Genomic DNA, 22,365 nt, shown 5'->3' on the forward strand with positions numbered 1-22,365 from the left:
CTGTGATTTTGATCTTACTAATGTTTTCTTACATCTTCGATTGCCTAGAAGCTCTCTTTGGTTGCATGCTCTTCTCTTTTACATTACCACCATCATCATGCTTCGAGGAATATTGATTCCTTCTTCATCATCTGAAAAACCTTCTGCTTTGGGTGTTGTAGGGGAGTTTTCTTCTTCCTCTCTCTTTTACCATCTCCATAGCATATTATCAATTATCTTTGTTGTATCATTTATCTACTATTTTCCATTATCTTTCTATCTATCTTCATTGTCTATGGAGGTGGAAACACCAAAATGAGGGTCTGACTATGGCAGGCATCTAAAACACAACCACAACCTTTCGCCTTTTGTGTACAAATTGCCAAATTGATTCAAGGAGCTAGCTGGAGGCTTCAAGCATGGACTAGTTGTGAGGATTTTTCTTATTTCCTTCTCTTGTTGTTTAATAGTTATTTATACTTTCATTTCACAATGATATTTACTTTATTTCAATCATTTAGACATGTTTTTGTCACACTCTATCCTTTGTACGGACTCTATGACTCTGTCTATATGGGACACTAGTGTGTCATGTTGTCATCTAAGAGTCATGCATGCGTCCTTAGATAGAGTGTCATATAATTGCATTAGAAGACCTCTGTGACGTGTATATTATCATCTAAGGGGTACCATACAGTCACACACTTTGTACCGCATCTCAAGTGTAGAGGTTGAATAGTGAGTCCCTGATTAGTGTTCACTTGCCTATCACAGTAGTTTGATGTTTCCCCTCTACAAAGAGGACATGCGATGATGTATTAAAATAGAATAAGAATCATAATATAGAATTAAATATTAATTTAAATCAATAAAGGTCCTTTAATGCATACAGGAATGGGGAATACTAATGAGTGCTAAGAGAGTGTGAAATGGGACACCCTAATTTAAGGTGTATAATTTATGAGGCTACAAAAAGAAAAGAAAAAGTGAAACAAAAGTTTAAGAAGACAAAGAAGACTCCTCTGAAGTCACCTTAACAAGATCCTTTTAGTTTAGACTCAATGCAATTGAATGTCATGGGGCGAGCTAGAAGAAACTACTAAACTTTATCCGAATGAGCCCTTGTATAATTAGGAAATATATTGAGCAAGCCATAATTATGTATATGATGAAATACAATTTGACTCTAGGTGATATTTTTATTAACTTCTAAAATTCCTTGGTCATGCTTTGAAGAATAAGAGAGATGAAGCTGTCAAACTGGAGATAGAAATAAGAGAGTTGGCTCTAAGACAAGTTGGATCATCACTATTAGAGGATGAAATAACAAAGATTACTCTAAAACAATCATAGCAGTTGAGAACAAAGAAAAGGGTGAGCATCCTTATGAGCATGATAGAGTAAGATAAAGATAAAATAGAAAAGGAAACTGGAGAATTCTTTGCAAAAATATTAAAGGATATGTAAAAAGGGGAAGCAATGAGTAAAGATCAAGCTCCTCAGAGTGATAATGATTTGGGGGATTTTCCTAAAATTTTCACTATCGATGTATATATTTTTTATGATTTGGATGGAGATGAGAAGAATGATGAAGTAGAGAAGGACAATGATTCTTCTCCAGAGAAGACTAATACAAGTGCACAAGGTGTAGATTAGGAAAGTGAGGTTCAAATGTTTTTTTCTCCATAGAATACAGATCAAAATGTAGAAAAAAATCTTTCTGAAGAATAGAGGGAATGTTGATGCAAAAAAACATGTAGGGAATGATTCTAAGAATGTCCAGGATGGAACTAAGAGGACATATGAGATGCAAGATGATTCTTCTAGTGGACAAGGTGTTGGTGAAGGATCCTCCTCTAATTCCTTCAAAATCCTATTAGGTCTATAGATGTAGTTTGAGCCTATGGTAACACCATAGCTACTACATATTCCAACTCATGGAGGGCAAAAATATTTTTTACATATCTCTCCCCTTCATAAGTTGCATCTTGGAGACATATTGCATGCATCGAAAAGAAAATAAATTTTGTAGGGACATGTAAAGAAAAAAAGCCTAATTGATGATGCAATGAAAATAATACAATAAGGCCTACTAACAGTAAACCTTGATACCTCTTTATCCCTATAATAAAGGTTGAGACTGCTAATGGACTCTTTCAAGGATCATTCATCCCACGTTGAGTAGAAAGTAGAACATGAGGCCTTGAGGAAGCTAAATGATAAAAGGAAGGTTGAAGTGTTTGACTGGTGTGCCAATGCACACAACAATTTATAGAAAAGCATAAAGGAGTTATAAGTTATAAGTTAAAATGATTGAGTCTAACTCCTATATTTCAAGTCGCAATAATTTTTGCAGCAAAAGTTACAAGTGCCTATTCTCTAAATTGCAATTTAATAATGAAGTTTGTCTCAGTTGAATCACTAGAATGCTCTGCATTCTTCTGAGATAATTGGTATGCATGCACAAATTTGGGAACTTGTTTGAGATAGTATAAGGAATCAGTAATATGGGTTTCAATGGTTCAGTGCTCTGTAGTACAATGTTTATCATGATGAAGCATTATAGTTTGTCTAGGTTGCCCTAGCTCTATCAGTTCAGTGGATTTACTCCTTTGTGTCATCTTTTGGTGATTGGTCTCTTTAGGAGATGATAGTTGAGTGGTTGTAGATGGCATATACAAGTTTTATTATGGTTTGCATAGTGTGAAAGCTAACGGTTAACAATTCTAATAATGGTGTTAATATTTGGGCTAACAAGTTGAGTTACTTCAATTGTGGTTGATCTTGGCCTACACTAATTTTCTTGAAGGATGTGATAAGATTGTTGGCAATTAACACTCATTAGATTCATCTGTTGTCATTAATGGAAACAAAATTCTCTAGAAGGCATATACCGACAGATACTGGCATTGGAGGCAAGAACACTGAGAGGGGGGTGAATCAGTGTTCTATCGGTAGTGTAAGATTTTACCTTATTATAACATACACATATAAACTGGTAAATGAAGAAACATATTACATGAAGTAAATAAACCAGCCACATGAATGAAAACCATAACACACTGAATTTTATACGTGGAAAACCTCAAAGAGGAAAAACCACGGTGGGATTTGCGACCCACAATATCAATTCACTAGCCATATGAAAGATATTACATAGCATGGGGGCCTGCACATGCAGGAAGGAACACTACCTAGATCACACTGCTCAACACAAAAGAGTCTCACTGATTACAAGCCTCTACTGAGATAAAACAATAATGGTGAACTCACAAAATGCATCTGCAATGCCAAAAAGAGTTTCGGTTATAGAGTTGTTATGTACCGGTTCATAAACCCTAAACCCTTTTAACGGTATCTCCTTTCCTCCAAGAATTTTTTACAAATCATCTACTGATCATTGCATGATATAAATTTTGCATACAAATGACCTACATACATATCCTTCGCATCACATTGTTCTTCTTCCTTGTCCTATATCAAAATGACCTAATAAACTAACTTATGTACCCTTTACAAAGAATATGCCTTATGTTGGCTTACAATACATTACAAAAGATATTCAATGTCGGCCCTATACAATAATTACAAAATTATTTTACAAATAAAACCTTTTGAAACCCAAACTGATGTCGGCTTCACTGAAGTGCTAGATGTCAGTGCCAGTGGCGGTGGCGGTGATGACCCTGAATACTCCAATGTCGGTATCTGTCGATATATGCCTTCTATAGAGCCTTGTTACCATCAATGACAACATATGAATCCAATGAGTGTCAATTTCCAATAACCTCCCCCTTTGGCATTGATGGCAACACTCATGTGAAATTGGATTCCCTATCAGTTCAACTGAAACTGAAACATGAACTGAAACATGCTCCCCCTGAGCTGATTGACTATATTTGCAATATACTCTATATTTGATATCCTCCCCTAGGATTATATACATACTTCCCTTTTCATTTCATTTTTCACATACATATACTCTCCCTTTGGCATCAATGCCAAAGACCGGTGAAAGAATTGTTAGGAATTTGTGCAAAAGAATGAATGATTACAGATTACTTACTCGAGCTTGACCAATTTCAAAATTTTCGGATAAGCTTTCTCAAGTAACTGTATATAGGTATCCCAGCCAGTTTTGAATGTTTCAAATATGCATACGAATCCAATCAGTAAATGTGCAAGTATTTCTTTCTCAGTGACTTTTGTCGGTGTGGGAGTCACAAGCATATCCATACATTCCCTCTTATGTACTCGAAGTGAATCCAATATCAGACTCACCAAACCTCTGAGACTCCTTTCTCTCCGAATGATCTTGTCTCTTTCCTTTTCAAAAGAAAAAATTTGGTTCTCCAAAGTCAAAATTTTTCCATCAATAGATGTTGTAAGTGAAGTTAGTCCATCAAAAGAATTAGCAATATTAGCAATCTTTTCTTGTAACTCCTTTATCCTCTTACCTACATTTGTTGTAAGAATCTCTATATTACAAAAGGCCCTATAGATGTTAGTACATTGTTTCAAAGAATTTTCAATAAGTATAAGTTCCTCTCCAATGTTCCTTTTCTCTGTCTCAATAATCTGGTCAAAAGCGGCTTTCTTAGCCAAAGTAAATCTTTCAAGTGCTTGCTGGTCAAAAATCAGCTGTAATGATTGAAAGTTTTTAGAGATGTGCTATGTCAGTGACTTAAGCTTGCCAGAAGGGCTTGCTTTATTTTCAATCATACAATACAGAATTAGTCTATGCAAAACTGTTATTGACTGATCTATTATCTCTTTGTCTGCAGATCCCTCCTTCATTAGCTTTTGAGCATCCATCATCATTATCTCTATGGGACTCATCTCTGTGATTGATTTCTTCTCAACTTGAGAAGTCTCAATTGCCAAAATTTTTGCTAAGGAATCAACTACCAGTTTAGTACTAGGTGTTTTATTAGTCACCTCTTTCTTTTCTTTCTTTTCCTTATCCTCTCCCGGTGTATCCCTTTTCTCATCCTCTTTTGCACTGGTGGCTTCGCCACTTGGTGCAATATCTATTACTATCGATGGATTATTATCCATAATATTATCAGTATCCTGTACATTATCTGTATTACCTTGCTTGAACTATACAAATGTTGTCTTTGTCTGTTTAATCTATACACTCTTATTATCTACCATTTTATTCAAAATTTCATCTGAACTTCCCAAAATTCCTTTTCCTTTAGATCTGTTTGGAATGGTGGGAGTTGTTGGCTTAGCAAATTCTTCTTGAGAAGTAAGGAAATCAAGATTCTTTTGGAAGAATTTAGCCCAACCATCTCTGGTCTCATTTATTATTTCATTGACTCTACCCATCATTAAGCTTATTTGCTGGAGTTTGCTGCTAAAGATTGTTCTATTTGCAACTTCTATACATCTTTTCATTTCCTCATTATTTATAGAACCACAAATGCCTAAAAGTTCAACTTCTTTAATCTCTCTATCCCTCTTGATTGCATCTAATCTCCTTGCATCCAACTTATTATACGATGATAAAGGAATTTCCATCAAAATTTCTACCAAAGCCTTCTTATATATGTCTAAATGTAACAAAATTGCTTCTTCCATTTCATTTTGTTCATTGTCATCTAAATCTTCATAGAAATTTGACACATTCTTAAAAATTCCATTCTTAGTTACCTCATCTATCAATTCTGCACAAGTCATTGGGGGTATGATGGTAATATTACCAGATTCAATTGCTTCATCTATCTCACTCTTTTTCTTCTTCTTGTTGGGAGTTGCAGGAGTGGACGGAGTAGGCTTCCTCTTCTGAGTAGATTTCCTTGCCGGTGTGGATGTTGTTGTCACCTTTCTTACTAGCTTGCTCCTTGGCTCCACCTTCTTCTCTTCTATCGGAGGTTTGTCAGCTCTCTTCCTTTGTACCCTTCTGAATGCAAGGGGTATATTATCCTTTGTATCAGAATCGATAGGAGATATTAAAGTCTCAGACCTCTTTACCTTTGGAGCATTAGCCATTGCCGGTTGATCTACTGGTTTATATCCATAACCTAGTTTTGCATCTATCTTGTGAATTACATTTTGAATGAAGGCGAACATTTTGTCTATTTTCTTTTCCCTCCTTTTCTTATTGAAACCAATTTTAACTTCAAAAGCCTTCTCCTCTGCAGTACCAAAGTGTTCAGCCTTATCATCCAAAATAGAATCAATCAACATTGTAGCATATAGTTCCATAATGTTGTCATCAACTTCATACCCCAATTCAGTGACCCATATTGTTCTCAGTTCCACTGCTTCCATGAGGGTCTCGTCTATTTTTACCATGAAGCAGATTTCAGTGAAGTATTTCTCCACAATGTGTTTGGAGATTCTCTCCCTCAGTCTCATGTTCTCTTGAAAAGTTTTAAAGAAGCCCCATAACTTCTCATCCTTGTTGCTGCCAAGACCGGTGATTGCATCTTTAATATGCATGCCTACCAGTATGTCATGAGCCCGTCATTTCTTTTCCAAACCCGATAGCTCATTCATGAAATACAACATCAAGCAGACAATAAGATTGTCAAACCGGAATATTTCTTTCTTAACACCTTTGATTTTTCCAAGATTTATCATTAATTCATTTCTTAACCATTCACACAAATCATACTTTCCATTATTCTTTATCATTTGATATGCAGCATGGATATAGGAACTGGCAACAGAGTTCAATCGACTTGATTGTGTTACCTTGTAGCCAATGATCATGCTGGCAAATTTTACATTTGTATCTTTAATGGTGCTTATCCTCATTGACCTTCCATCATGGGTTGCGTCGGTGACCTTTTCAACCTCAGTGTTGGAGACCTTCTTCCTTGGTTCCTGTGCAACTTTGAGTAAGTTGGTGACCACCTTAATTGCTTCTTTGGTGATCATGTGAGGCCGGTCCAACTAGATGAATTCATTATGGACCCTACTCAAAACATATCTAATTATTTTGTCCTTGAATTCTAGTATGTACATCATTCTGGTTAACCCTAGGTTTTCAATGATTTGATATTTCGGCTTGATTGTTCTAGAGCTGCCCACTATAATAGATTGATACATTCCCTTGATTTCCTCAGTGCCTAAATCCTCCAAAATACAGTGAATATAAGCCCTAACATCTTCCATATAAACTATGTCATCAGGAACCCTTGAGAATGCGCCAATAGAGTCTTCCTTCATTGCAATTTGAGGAACTTCCTTGAAAATAGGTCTAAGCCTATCCTTAACCTAAACAACAATGGGATTCGCAATGAAAGTAGGAGCAAATGATGATCTGGATGCCAATTCAAAGAAATACTTGGATAATAACCGTCGGTTTGAAAGATCTAGATCACTTCTCAGATAACTGCTAGAAATCTTTTTAGAATTCCTTTGCTCGCTCTTGATCGCCTGTGATTCGCCTTTGCTTTGCTCTGGTTTGCTCAAGTGTTGGGTGAGTGAAAATGTTTCCATTTTCCCTTTTTATTAGTGAGTAAACCCTAATCCTTCACTTTCATAAATGCTTAGCGATGAGGCCTACGAGATGTCGGTTTAACAGTTTTATGCCAACCCCTAAGACGTATGCCTCAGTTACTGGTTGAATTTCCTACCGATGCAGGAATGCTTTGTTCTACCGGTGGAGTTCCTGGTGCAGTTACCAATGTAGTTGCATCTTCACTTGGTTATTGAGACTTTCTAACCCATCTCTTGGTGTGATTTAATTATATTTCATCTACCTTATGCTTTCCTTTCTCATTTGCTTTGTCATTGCTAACCGATTCGGTCTTTCTTCTATAGTACTTAGCAATATGACCTATTTTGTTGCATGCATAACATGCAACATTGTTCTTTTGAATTGATTTGACATATCCAATATCATTTCTTGACCTACATTGGTTAGCCAATCGTCCAAACTTTCCACATGCATGACATTTAACATTCATTCTGCAATCTTTTGACTTATGAGCATATTTCTTGCAATTTGTGCATTGACCGGGACCTGAATTGTAGTTTTTATTTTCTCTATTTCTACATTGTTTAGCCATAAGCCCAAATTTATTACAAAGAAAGAATCTACCATTGAATTTGTAAGCATTAGATTGCCTTACTGGTTTCCTCTGGTCTGATGAGTTATGCATACCGGTTGTCTCATCTTTATTTGTAGTATCGGAGCTTTCACCTTGTTCAAATCCAAGTCCTCTAGAATCTTCACTCTACCTTTGTCTTTTCAATAAATCATCCAACTATGTAGCACTAATCCTGAATTTGTCTTTATACTCACTTGTAGTAGTTAGATCATTTCTCGGAGTCATTATTTGTCTTTCAAGATCTTGTTCATTATTCTGGGATTGTACCAAATCAATTCTTAACATATCATTCTCATGAGCCAATCTACCACATTCTTCAAATTTGTTCTTCAGAGATACAACAAGATTTTATTCCTTCTTCTTTCTGTCCTCAATATATTTTGACATCCTCATAGTTAGGTCTTGCATTTCATTCTTCATGAGCATGTTTTGTTGACTCAACTTTTGACATTGTTCCTTAAGTGCATTTTTCTCTTCATCATCCTGGTTTTGCAAAAGTTCCTTCCTCCTAGCTTGAGCTAATGATAACCTTTCTTGCAAAACAAAAATGAATTCATTAGCAAAATTCAATTCATCTTGCATCTTTAAGTTCTTCAAACTTTCAGCATCATAATCTTCAAGTGCCATCTCAAGTTTCTTCTCCATAGCCATGTTCAATGATTCTGATTTCAGGATCTTCCTCAAGTTGTTAAACTTCCTCCAAGGCACCAGGCTCTGATACCAATTGTTAGAATTGAAAGAATCCAAGAACACTGAGAGGGGTGGGTGAATCAGTGTTATGTTGGTAGTGTAAGATTTTACCTTATTATAACATACACATATAAATCGGTAAATGAAGAAACATATAACATGAAGTAAATAAACCAGCCACATGAATGAACACCATAACACACTGAATTTTATACGTGGAAAACCTCAAAGAGGAAAAACCATGGTGGGATTTGTGACCTACAATATCAATTCACTGTCCATATGAAATATATTACATAACATGGGGGCCTGCACAAGTAGTAAGGCACTCTGCCTAGAGCACACTGCTCAACACAAAAGAGTCTCATTGATTACAAGCTTCTGTTGAGATAAAACAATAATGGCAAACTCACAAAATGCATCTGCAATGCCAGAAAGAGTTTTTATTATAGCTTTGTTTTGTACCGGTTCATAAACCCTAAACCCTTTTACCGGTATCTCCTTTCCTCCAAGAATGTTTTACAAACTATCTACTAATCATTGCATGATATAACTTTTGCATACAAATAACCTACATACATATGCTTAGCATCACATTGTTCTTCTTCCTTGTCCTATATCAAAATGACCTAATAAACTAACTTATATACCCTTTAGAAACAATATGCCTTATGTTGGATTACAATATATTACAAAATATATTCAATGTAAGCCCTATACAATAATTACAAAATGATTTTACAAATAAAACCTTTCGGATCCCAAACTAATGTCAGCTTCACTGAAGTGCTGGATGTCAGTGTCGGTGATGACCCTAAATACTCCAATGTCGGTATCTGTCAGTATATGCCTTCTATAAAATCTTGTTGCCATCAATGACAACATATGAATCCAATGAGTGTCAATTTCCAGCAAAGGCTGGCAAAGGTAGAACACTTTGGCACTGCAGAGGAGAAGGCTCTTGAAGTTAAAAGTGGCTTCAATAAGAAAATGAGGGAAAATAAAATAGACAAAATGTCTGCCTTCATTCAAAATGTAATTCATAGGATAGATAAAGAACTAGGTTCTGGACCTAAATCGGTAGATCAACTAGCAGCGGCTAGTGCTCCAGAGGTAAAGAGGCCCGAGACTTCCATATCTCCTATCGATTCTGATACAGAGGATAATCAACCTCTTGCATTCAAAAGAGTACAGAGGAAGAAAGTTGACAAGCCTCTAGTAGAAGAGAAGAAGGTGGAGCCAAGGAGGAAGCTAGTAAGAAAGGTGACAACAACATCCACACCTCCAATAAGGAAAGCTACTCAGAAGAGGAAGCCTGCTCCATTCACTCCTGCAACCCCCATCAAGAAGAATAAAAAGAGTGAGATAGATGAAGTAATTGAATCTAGTAATGTTACCATCATCCCCCCAATGACTTGTGCAAAATTGATAGATGAGGTAACTAAAGATGGAATTTTGAAGAATGTGTCAAATTTCTATGAAGATTTAGATGACAATGAACAAAATGAAATGGAAGAAGAAATTTTGTTACATTTAGACATATATAAGAAGGCTTTGGTAGAAATTTTGAAGGAAATTCCTTTATCATTGTATAATAAGTTGGATGCAAGGAGATTAGATGCAATCGAGAGGGACAGAGAGATTAAAGAAGTTGAACTTTTAGGCATTTGTGGTTCTATAAATAATGAGGAAATGAAAAGATGTATAGAAGTTGCAAATAGAATAATCTTTAGCATCAAACCCCAATAAATAAGCTTAATGATGGGTAGAGTCAATGAAATAATAAATGAGACTAGAGATGGTTGGGCTAAATTCTTCCAAAAGAATCTTGATTTCCTTACTTCTCAAGAAGAATTTGCTAAGGTGACAGCTCCCACCATTCCAGACAGATCTAAAGGGAAAGGAATTATGGGAAGTTCAGATCAAATTTTGAATGAACCAGTAGATAATAATAGTGCACAGGCTATACAGATAGAGACAACATTTGTATAGTCTGCTCAAGGCAATGCAGATAATATATAGGATACTGATAATATTGTGGATAATGATCCACCGGTAGTAACAGATACTGCACCAAGTGGTGAAGCCACCGATGCAAAAGAGGATGAGAAAAGGGATACACCAGGAGAGGATACAGAAAAGAAAGAAAAGGAAGAGGAGACTGATAAAACACCTAGTACTAAACTGATCATTGATTCCTCAGCAAAACTTTTGGCAATTGGCACATCTCAAGTTGAGAAGAAATTAATCACAGAGATGAGTCCCACAGAGCTAATGATGATGGCTACTCAACAGCTAATGAAGGAGGGATTTGCAAACAAAGGAATAATAGATCAGTCAATAACAGTTTTGCATAGATTGATTCCGAATTGTATGATTGAAAATGAAGCAAGCCCTTCCGACAAGCTTAAGGCATTGACAGAGCACATCTCTAAAATCTTTCAATCATTACAACAGATTTTCGATCGACAAGCACTTGAAAGATTTACTTAGGCTAAGAAAGCCACTTTTGACGAGATTATTGAGATAGAAAAGGAAGATTGGAGAGAAACCTATACTTATTGGAAATTCTTTGAAATGGTGTACTAACATCTACAGGGTTTATTGTAATATAGAAATTCTTATAGCAAATGTAGATAAGAGAATAAAGGAGTTACAAGAAAAGATTGCTAATATTGCTAATTCTTTTGATGGACTAACTTCACTTACAACATCTATTGATGGACAAATTTTGACTTTGGAGAACCAAATTTTTTTTTTTGAAAAGGAAAGAGATAAGATCATTCGAAGAGCAAGGAGTCTCAGAGGTTTGGTGAGTCCAAGATTGGATTCACTTGGTGTACATAAGAGGGAATGCATGGATATGCTTGCGAAGCCCACACCAGCAGAAGTCACTGAAAAAGAATCACTTGCACATTTACTGAGTGGACTTGTATCCATATCTGAAACATTCAAAACCGGCTGGGATACCTATATACAGTTACTTGAGAAATATTATCCGAAAATATTGAAATTGGTCAAGCTCCAGTAAGTAATTTATAATTATTCATTCTTTTGCACAGATTTCTAACAATTCTTTCAATTCTTTCACTGGTCTTTGGCATTGATGCCAAAGGGGGAGTATATCTATGTAAAAAATGAAATGAAAATGGAAGTATGTATATAATCCTAGGGGGAGGATATAGTCAATCAGCTCAAGGGGAGCATGTTTCAGTTCATGTTTCAGTTTCAGTTGAACCAGTAGGGAATCCATTTTTCACATGAGTGTTGCCATCAATGCCAAAGGGGGAGATTGTTGGCAATTGACACTCATTGGATTCATATGTTGTCATTGATGGCAACAAGATTCTCTAGAAGGCATATACCAGCAGATACTGACATTGGAGGCATACACCGACAGATACCGACATTGGAGTATTCAAGGTCATCACTGACCCCAACACCGGCACCGGCATCCAGCACTTCAGTGAAGTCGACATCAGTTTGGGATCTGAAAGGTTTTATTTGTAAAATCATTTTATAATTATTGTGTAGGACTGACATTGAATATATTTTGTAATATATTGTAAGCCGACATAAGGCATATTGTTTGTAAAGGGTATATAAGTCAGTTTATTAGGTCATTTTGATATAGGACAAGGAAGTAGAACAGTGTGATGCAAAGGATATGTATGTAGGTCATTTGTATGCGAAAGTAATATCATGCAATGATCAGTAGATGGTTTGTAAAGCATTCTTGGAGGAAAGGAGATACCGGTAAAAGGGTTTAGGGCTTATGAACCGGTACATGATAACAAAGTTATAACCGGAACTCTTTTTGGCATTGCAGATGTATTTTGTGAGTTCACCATTATTGTTTTATCTCAGCAGAAGCTTGTAGTCAGTGAGAATATTTTGTGTTGAGCAGTGTGCTCTAGGCAGTGTTCCTTCTTGCATGTGCAGGCCCCCATGCTATGTAATATCTTTCATATGGCCAGTGAATTGATATTGTGGGTCACAAATATCACTATGGTTTTTCCTCTTTGAGGTTTTCCACGTATAAAATTCAGTGTGTTATGGTGTTCATTCATGTGGCTGGTTTATTTACTTCATGTTATATGTTTCTTCATTTACCGGTTTACATGTGTATGTTATAATAAGGTAAAATATTACACTACTGGCAGAACACTGATTCACCACCCCCCCCCCCCCCTCTCTCAGTGTTCTTGGATTGCTTCAATTCTAACAAAGGTGTATAAAAAATTTAAATATTTTTTAGGTTGATCTGCAACCTAATCTTGGTGTGTGATATATAGGTTTGGAGCTGACCTATATTGGGTCACACGTTTCACTTGATAGGTCCTATGGATGCCAATCTAATTAATAATTTGGTGTGTTGCAGATGGTATATAAGGAAAGATAAATCATTTGTGAGTGTGACATGATGAAGTGATATGCGAACTAATATGGTGATAAGTTAGTTAGAGTATGAAAAATACACTATCAGTATGGTAGGGTAATTGTGCTTCAAAGAGAACTACAATATTAGCATATGTCAAATGCTTCTACTATAGCAATTCTTATTGCATGTTTCTTTGTAATATTTATGTATCTTGCTAAGAGATAGTGTGTGTATTTTACAAGTCTTTTGTACCTTTCTATGGGGTAGTGAATCTTAACCTACAAGTCCTTTTGGGAGCAGTATGCTTCCTTGGCAGTGTGTCTAGAAAAAACATTGTAATTTTTATTTCATATAGTGTGAGTAAACTCTCACCAATGTGGTTTTTCCCTCCTTAGGTTTTCCAGGTTAAAATCTTAGTGTTCTAGTGTAGTGAATGTTTTGTTTTTGTTCTTTCCTTTTGCAGGCCTAGTTTAATTTTTGAATGGTTAATTAATCCAAAAGTTTTAGCTAATGTTGATTCACCACCCTCTCATCCCCCTCCCCTTCCCCCTCTCAGCATTCAAGTGTGTTCAACAAGTCCATCATATTTGTGGTTATACATCTTCTTCTAATAGTAGAACATAGTCTTCTTCCAAGTCCATGCCAAGCAACATGACTTCTCTCTAGATTGGGATTGTGTAATCTTGAACACTTTTCACACTACCTTGCCTAAAGTATAGCTACTTAATCATTTAATGTTTTTCATTTCTAATTGGATAAAAAATTCTTCACAGAAAATCATTAAAACATTTTCAACTGTACATGCAAGTTTCCTTTTCTTATCACAAGAAGCAAGCTAAATTTGTCACAGAACAATAAAAAAACCACACATATAAAATTCACCTCAATCACATTATGAACATTAAAATGCACCTCCATTGTCATTATTTATGAATCTGATACAATGTCATAAACGTGTTTAGGATCCAATTGAAAATATAAAAAATGAATGTAATAAAACTTGATTGAAACCATTAAAATTAAAATTTAATACAATAAATTAAACATTAAAACAATATAACTATAATAATAAAACTCTCCTCTACAGCATTTAATTTCGTTTTAATATACATTCTACCCATTTCTATCAATTCACTTCATTCATTCATTATAGTTTGGTGGTAATGAAAGTTTAATGTTCAAAGGCGACTTGAGTGGAGAAGGGCGAAGAATCGTGGAAGGTTTGTACGCCACTCGTTTCTTTCCGGCGGGTAGCATTTCAATGGCGGATAGATCCATGCTCTTTTATCTGTTTTTTCCCAACTTTTTAACTTTAATCTAAAATCATATCAAATAACAGACCTGCAAAATATGCCAAAATGCCAGTGTCTGTAGGAGATTTTAGAAGTGCGCCTTCACGAGATCCAACACCGAACGAATGTAACAAAACCAGTCATGTTCCTTCCTCGAAATGCTACCGGAGATGCGGACACGCAATTACCAATACACATTAATTAATTTAATACACCACTAAAATCTGAATTATCTATCCTACAACCCAACAGAAAAGAGAATCTTTTTTCTCCTGATCATTGCCAAGCATTGAAGACTTTTAATACTATTTTACAGACAAAGGGTTTGCGCCTGCACATTCAATCTCTCGGATCACGTGGGATTATCAGACGTCCGCCGCCTGAAAAAGAAAAACAAAAAATTCGAAAGTTGAGATTGCCCAGCGAGAGCGCCAATCGTACTCATCGTTTTGAGTGGAAGGAAGCGGGGATCCCTGTGTTTTCTGGTCATCCGCTGCAAGATTTCCTTAATTATTCAGACTAATGCTTTTAAAAAGTAGACATTTCAAATTTATAAAGATTAATAATGATATGGATTCCATTAACAAAGGGCTTTGAATTGGAGATGATAATGTATATAACACACGGCAAAAGAGGCCAGTTTAACAAATGTCAGGGCATGGCAGACTCGGTTTGCAGATTAATAATGGAAAGATTCTTGAAAAGGATTAGTTAAATTTTGCCTGACAGTGCAATACAGCTGGAAATTTTATGAGAATGATGATGAGATTACAGGATATGAGATTGCAGGGGTGCACAGCAGGAGACACACATATCGTGGCCTCGCTGGCTGAAGATGGATATTTTCAGACTCCATACTGTCCCCCGCTTACACATCGATCGAATACCGACCTTAGCGCCTGATGTCATTATTAATGAACGAGAAAAATAAATAAAATATTCTTAGCAAATAACAAATAATAGTGTTATTTAAAGCATAAGTTATCAGTCTGTGCAGCAATAAAAATGCAAATTGCTTTGCTTTGGCCATGATCCGAACCTTAACCTCTGGTAATGGTACATATGGTACACTGGTTCAATTTCGTTGCCCTCGCTGGAGGGAGTGGGAGAAATTTATTGAGCAAGCACGTTGAAATAGGCAAGCTTTCAAGCTTTGGAGGTTTTGAACTCGGGTGGATCGGATGTCGCAGAAAGCCTGTGAACCATGGCCATGAAGGAATTGGCGGGCGCAGAAGCAGGCGTTCGGGCATCGTGAACAAAGTGTGCGAATGGCAGATGGTCGTGCGCACTACTACTACTAGTACCGGTAGTCGTGACATTATGATGTTGGGGCTCGTGCTCGTTATTGTTGTCGCTGTCGTCTGCCTCGATTTTATCATCATCATAGTCCTCTACAATGGACTGCTGCTCCCTCTGCTGCTGCTGCCCAGATTGCATGTCGTTATCCTCGTCATCCTCATCGTCATCCTCCATGTCCATCACGTCCATCACAAGGCCTTCTGCTGCTGGCTTCAACACAGCAATACTTCAAATTATTACAACGAACTGACTAGATAGCTAATTCTGCCTGACTACTTGAATATAATACCAATTGCTGCATCTCTCGATAATATTTTATTGTACTGCTGAATGAAATCCGAGGGCTTTATTTTTTACCTTCTTCTGAGCTCGATGATGATCGGCACCGGTTCGATTCTCGGGGCTTGAATAAAATGCAGTTCCATTTGTTGGAGCGATGACTGCACCAGGAGCTGGGCGGTTGGCGTTTGTAGTAGTTGTAGTAGAACCGTTGTTTTTGGCGTCGGAAGAGGGTCCTGGAGGTGGCATTATTGCCAGAACATGGTTGTCCTCCTTGTCGACGGCATCGACGCTGTGGTTCATTTGTTGATCCTCTTTGATTGAATTTGAATTAGGGTTGCCGATGATTCTTTTCCTGTACAATTGATCCAGCAGGTGGAAATAAGGGCAGGTCTTTGCATCCTCGGGGCGCTTCTTGTTGCTCTCTTTAACCTTCTTGAAGTATTTGTTGATGTTTTCCCATTTCTCTTTGCATCGCTTTGAGCTGCGATTGTAGCCTAGCCGAGACATTCCAGCGGAGATTTCTTCCCAGAGGGGGCCTTTGGGACCAGCGTCTTGGTACCGGGGCTCCATTCCGCTTCGCAGCCTGATCAATGCATGCACTTCCGGTTTCGGCCATCGGCTGCTGCTCGGATCGAAAGTAATATCCATTTGCTCTGCACTGCCTGCAATTCCACCGGCACCAGCGGCGTCTTGACTATTATTGTTGTGGCTGTTGTTGTTGCTGTTATTGTTGTTGTCTCGATGTCGCTGTTCATGAGTTTCGTGAGTTACAGGCACTGGATTCATGGTAGTTGTCGACTGGGCAAGAGGCGCCATTGTAGGAATCCCTTGAAATGTCTGGCCTGTAATTTTCTGAAGAAATGAGATGAAGGCTGCGTCTCTGGAAGCAGAGAGGGCTCGTTCCTGAGCCATTATTTCGTGCTCTCTGTTAAGGCGAGCCATCTCTTGCCTCTTCCATGCCTCTTCGCGAACCATTCTGTCTTGCTCGCGTTTCTCTATGGTTTCTAGAAACTTCTGCTGCATCATTTCCTGTCTTTCCATAACTTGCTTCATTAACTGCTCGAAGAAAAGCATCATATTCTTTGTCGAAGCACTACTGCCGGAACTGGCGCGTTTCCTCTTGCGGCTATCAGTCTGCTCATCGTAGTCGTCATCTTCCTCGGAAGAATCGGAACAGAAACTTAAATTTCCACCACTGAAATCTGAGCTGTGCCTAACAGCCACAGGGTTTGCAGTAGTAGCAGCGGCGGCGGAAATAATGTTTCTGTTCATTTCGCCAGAAGTAACATTGGTACTGAGCATGGCAGGCGCTGAACAAGGCTGCGGGATGAGCCTATTCGGTCCAGGTCCAGATCCAGGACCCGAGCTTATTGCCTGAGTATTATTATTATGGCTGTTTCTTGCATCATTGGCGTTCCTGGTAGGGCTGCCATGGTTATTATTACTATTGCTGCTTTGGAGAGCCTCCAGCTGGCTAAAGAATCTGTAACTTTTCCCGTCCTGGCGTCCAGCTCGCCCGTCTTTGGTCCGCTTATAGTACTTGTGAACATTTTCGAACTTTTCTTTGCATTTCTTGGCACTCCGATTGAAACCCAGCTCCGCGAGCCTCCTGCCGGATTTAGTAGTGCAAAGGTCAGCATATATTTTTTAAATAAGTTACCACAAAATCTACTTATTTCTACATCCTATTTTTAGCTTCAGGTCAATCTACTTTTTGCATCATTATCTTCTTAAATAACACAATGCATCGAGTGACGAATTAGATCAGGATAGAAAAAATGTGTGCGGACTGTAAATTAAACAGCAAAGCTAGATTAAAACAAAAGTTAAAGAAAAAAACAAAAGGATTTCAATCCAGTCTAATCCCTATAATGCACAGTGAAGAATCCAAGACAAATATGAAAATTTGAGTTGAAAAAACAAAAATCAAAGGAGAATTTTACTAGGATTATCGGCAGGCTAGAGAACATGTGATTTTAATGGAAAGATTTAAATTTTAACTAAAAAACACACAAATATTTGAAGAAAAATGTCGTGTGGCCGAAATGGCGTTTACACCTGGCTAGATTGCAGTAACTTTATTCAATGCTTTCACTTTTAACCATAATAATGCACACAATCTGCTATAATTTTTTTCCAGCTGTTTAGATTACACTTATATTAAACCCTAAGCTGCGATGAATTTCTCCGCCCCCTAGATTGACTAACAGACATTTCAATTTGAACCGCAAGAAATCAAAGAATTTGGCGAGAGGTGTGCACAGATGCGATGATTTTCTCCGTCGCCTAGATGAATGTAACATAATTTTCAGAATGAACCACAACAAATGCAAGAATTTGGTAAGCACCGTGCACAGGCTGCGATGAATTTGTCTGCTGGCTATTAAAGTAAAATAATTCAAAGCTTCCAATTTTAACCTTAACACGCAAGAATTCGACAAACAATGTTCAAAAGCTACTGTGGATTTTCCCGCTGGTAAGATTCATAAATTCATCAAACGTACAAAAAAGCTAATTCACATTGGAGCGATTCCCGCATAATGTACGACTCGATTATTGCTGAAATTCAGATTCGTCGGAAATAGCTAAATCTCTATACGAGAAAGAACCGTAACTTAAGCTCCGGCTACTGTGATTGGCCGTCGGCGTTCACAAATTTATTTCTCGTTGTACAAAAAGGTTTAGCCTGCAAGAATTCTACAAGAATTGTGCCTTCTAAGGTAAAGCTAATTTTGTGGTGCAATAACCAGTACTCGTCTAATTCTTTCCCCTCCAATCTCAAACTTTGCGATTCCTGGATCCGTTTACTATTGGAACCCTAAGTGATCCAAATTTCGATCTCCAAGCCATGGTATTGAAAGAAACAGAATTGACAATGAACAGATACATACCGTGAAACATCCTCCCAGAGTGGGCCTTTGAGGCTGGCGTCCCGGAAAGTGGCGTCCATTTCTGATCGAATTTTAAGAAGAGCAAGGGTCTCCTGCCGAGGCCATCGATTCCCCGCAGGACCTCCTCTCTCACCATCCTCAGTCTGAAGCCCTTCCTCCTCTCCAAACCCGCCGCCGTTGTTTGGCATCAGCTGCTCAAAGCTAGCGGCGCTCCGCTGCGCCGCAGGCGCCCCCGGTGGCGGCTGCGAGATCTCGTTCAAGGAATCCGCCTTGTGTGATGATTGCTGCAAAAGCTGCTGCTGTAAGTGCTGGTCATGGGAGATCCCGAGCATGTGACCATGGGCTGGGCGTCCACTTCCACTTCCTCCACCGAATTGAGCGACATCGGTTGGGGGCACTCCATATTGCTGCCCACTTCCTCCTCCTGCAGCCCCTTGCTGCATTCTGTGCTCCACTCGACTAAAAAGTCGTGATTTCAATATCTAATCCTTGTTATCTTTTCTAAGTAATCTTCTCCTACACTCTTCCACATGGGAATTTACCTAATTCTCAAATTGCGCACATCCCCTCCGTGAAAGAGAATGAAAACGTACAACACGCACAAATAAAGATGCTCCCAAGGACACACAATCAATTGGGGCAAAAAAGGTGAGAGTCAGTTGCCCCTCCTCCTCCTCCTCCTGGGAAATTAAGAAAGCAAGGCAAGAAGGCAAAGGAAATGGAGGGCAATAGCAGCAGACAGGAGCGGCAGCAGCAACAGTCAACAGTCAGTAGAAGCAACAGGAGATGATGTATACATAGATAAGGGAAGGGAAGGGGAAAGGAAAGGGTTATGTGTAGATGAGGTGGGCATGAGACGCTGCGCTGTCAGCCGGAGTACTTGCATCTAATAATAGTTAACAACAATGAAAACGATGGGGACCGGAAAGCAAGATTAAACAAGAGAGACATTATACAAGTAAGTTGGGTCTGAAAACCGATAGAAGAGGAAGAGGAAAAGGGAAGGAAGGAAAGGAGGAGAATATCTCCCTCCGTTAATGGTGAGCTGTAAAGTGGGGCCGGGTGGCAGGCGCTTGAACGTGCCGGGCGATTATCGCGGATCCCACCGTCTGAGGGAAACCGCAAAACCTCATCTAGTGTCGGAAGACGGTTAGGAGCGTGGAGGTCGGGAATTGTTTTGTTTCGATAATTGATGGGCAGGCACAGCATTTAAAAACCCCACGATACAACTCGAATCATGTGCAAGAGCATTCTATCGCTTTCCACAAGTCTGCGGATGCCAAAATTATTTGTTTAATCGGGCAAGATGGCCTACTTTTTACTCCGGCCGGCGCCCGGGAAATAAGCCTCAAAAATGTGCCACGTTGAAGGTTTACAGGTTATCATTACGTCAGGGAGACTTTTTTCAAATGCTTCAATGCCGGCCTGTTTCCGGGTTGGCCGGCCCCACCGCGTAAGTTGAAAGCATTCTTGGAATTCCTTTCTCACTATTTACACCTCCTGAAAATATATACCTAGCATAATAGGCCTTGAACTACCTTTTGTTTATTGATTAACTATTGGTTAAGTCGCTTCCTATTGGATCTTGTTCGCACAACAAGTGGCTCTTGATCCCACCACAACGTGGTTTTCAGAGAAATTGTCTTGTGCTTTGTCGTCGTTTAATTTCACCTTTTTTTCTCTCACTTCCACCTAACTTCATTTGCCCATATCATGAAAACTAGGCAAAAGCTATCCAGAATTATTCCCTCTTGGTGTAAAGCCCTTGTCTCATGATAACCATCTTTAACCATTATTGGTCAAGATGAAGCGAAAGCTCATCAAAAGCTCCACTTGGGTATCAAAACGCTAAACTTAAAATCACCTCGCTTAATTTTGATTGGTCAGACTTTTGACAAAGAGAACGTTGTGAGAATTCGTCTAAGATTGGACTTGCATTATTAATAATAGGCTACTCAAGTGATAGAGTGGAATGACGATTCCACCTCATTACACTAGGGAATGAGGATCTTTTCATTTTATTTTTTGAAAATGAAATGTAATAAAATAATGCGTAACAAGTGTTCACTATTTGATTTCTATTATTGTAGTTAAATAAATGATGTATTTGTTAATGTTGGAAGGTTCAAATTGTTTAATTAAGATATATTTTCTATATTATAATTAAAAGAAAAAGATTTGTCAATCAAAATTACAAAAAATAGATATTAAAATCATAGTAAAAGTTGTCATAAATATAAAATCAAGAAAGAGAAAGAAAGTATAGGATAGAAGATAATAGCAACATCAAAAGAAGTGGGAGCCAACACCTCATTGAGAATGGTAACGAGCAATATTACTAAATTTGTGGAGCAAATGAAGACACAAAAATTTTAACAACCACCAAAAGATACAGGGGGCATATTCTTAATCACTAAAGTGCCCCAAAATATCAATTATCTTTGTGGAGCATTTCAAATCAATATTCACATCAATAGTAAACAATTTTCAGTGATAGGTTAAGTTTTATCATTTATTTCATGCCAAGGAAGCAAAACAAGTTACTAAGGACACTAGTATCCCAAACAACCTATGAAGAACAAAGGTATAAGCATCTATAGCTAGATGACTACTCCAACTCTTGTCAATCTCATCAAAGTCAACAACCATCTCAAACATATTGTGCTCAAACACTTTCCCCAAAAATAGCAAAATTTGAATTGATGTTCACTAGGAATGGCTCATAATAGAAAGCATTAAAATAATTCAAAGACAACAAAGATCTTTCCAAATCTTGCATCATGTCAATTCACTTGCTCATAATTGATAAAGTTTTATGTAGGGAATCCAAAACCAAATGACCCACAACATCCTTGATGGGATGTATTGACTTCTCTAAAAATAAGGAGTAGACAAAAAAATGATCAAGCTTCATATTATTAATAATGGATTAAAGAAATCCATGGTCATAAACAACAAAAAATTATAAAAACAAGCCCCATACACCTCCAAAAGAAAAGTCGAGGATATTAATGGTGTGAATCCTAGTCATTAAATAGAAAATCATTGAGCCCATTCCACTAAAAGATATTAGAAAAAATTAAAAAAAGGTTCTCCACATTTGTGAAAGTGTTTGCGTTGAAGTTAGCAAGAAGTTTAGTAGGAAATTTTATTCCCCTATAAAAATGAGTAGAGGAAATAGAGTTGAAATGGTGCTTGAGAGAGTGAATGTTATACACCAATTTCTACTCTTTTCAACTAATACATGGTCAGATTTAATTACTACATTGATGATCAAGGAGTCCCCAACAACCTCAAGGTTATTGATGTTAAGATTAATATCCACTTTGACGCCTATATGAGGGGTCATTGGTGGCAATGAAGAACTAAGCCCAAACCTGTCAATTAAAAAGAAAATGAAGGAAAATATGATCTAGATCTTCTTTTGAATATTTATATAAACAATAAATCTTGATAGAATAAAAAAGAAACTATGACGAAGG

The 22,365-nt window shown here is 37.7% G+C and overlaps 1 protein-coding gene across 2 annotated transcripts; it reads right to left on the reverse strand.

Moving 5' to 3' along the window:
- Positions 1–15,090: 15,090 nt before the first annotated feature.
- On the reverse strand, positions 15,091–19,798 carry LOC131072106 (trihelix transcription factor GTL1). 2 transcript variants are annotated; one of them, XM_058008164.2, is made up of 3 exons: positions 18,884–19,789; positions 16,068–17,601; positions 15,091–15,920 (listed from the first exon to the last, which is right to left on the reverse strand). In XM_058008164.2, exons 1-3 carry the CDS (start codon positions 19,324–19,326, stop codon positions 15,558–15,560), a joined length of 2,340 nt encoding a protein of 779 aa, XP_057864147.2. In that variant the 5' UTR covers positions 19,327–19,789; the 3' UTR covers positions 15,091–15,557. The 2 variants fall into 2 exon arrangements, with proteins under 2 accessions (XP_057864147.2, XP_057864148.2); XM_058008165.2 differs by having other exon boundaries at positions 15,730–15,916; positions 18,884–19,798.
- Positions 19,799–22,365: the final 2,567 nt, after the last annotated feature.

The sequence above is a fragment of the Cryptomeria japonica genome, chromosome 11 (assembly GCF_030272615.1).
Source record: "Cryptomeria japonica chromosome 11, Sugi_1.0, whole genome shotgun sequence".
Classification (NCBI taxonomy): Eukaryota; Viridiplantae; Streptophyta; class Pinopsida; order Cupressales; family Cupressaceae; genus Cryptomeria; species Cryptomeria japonica.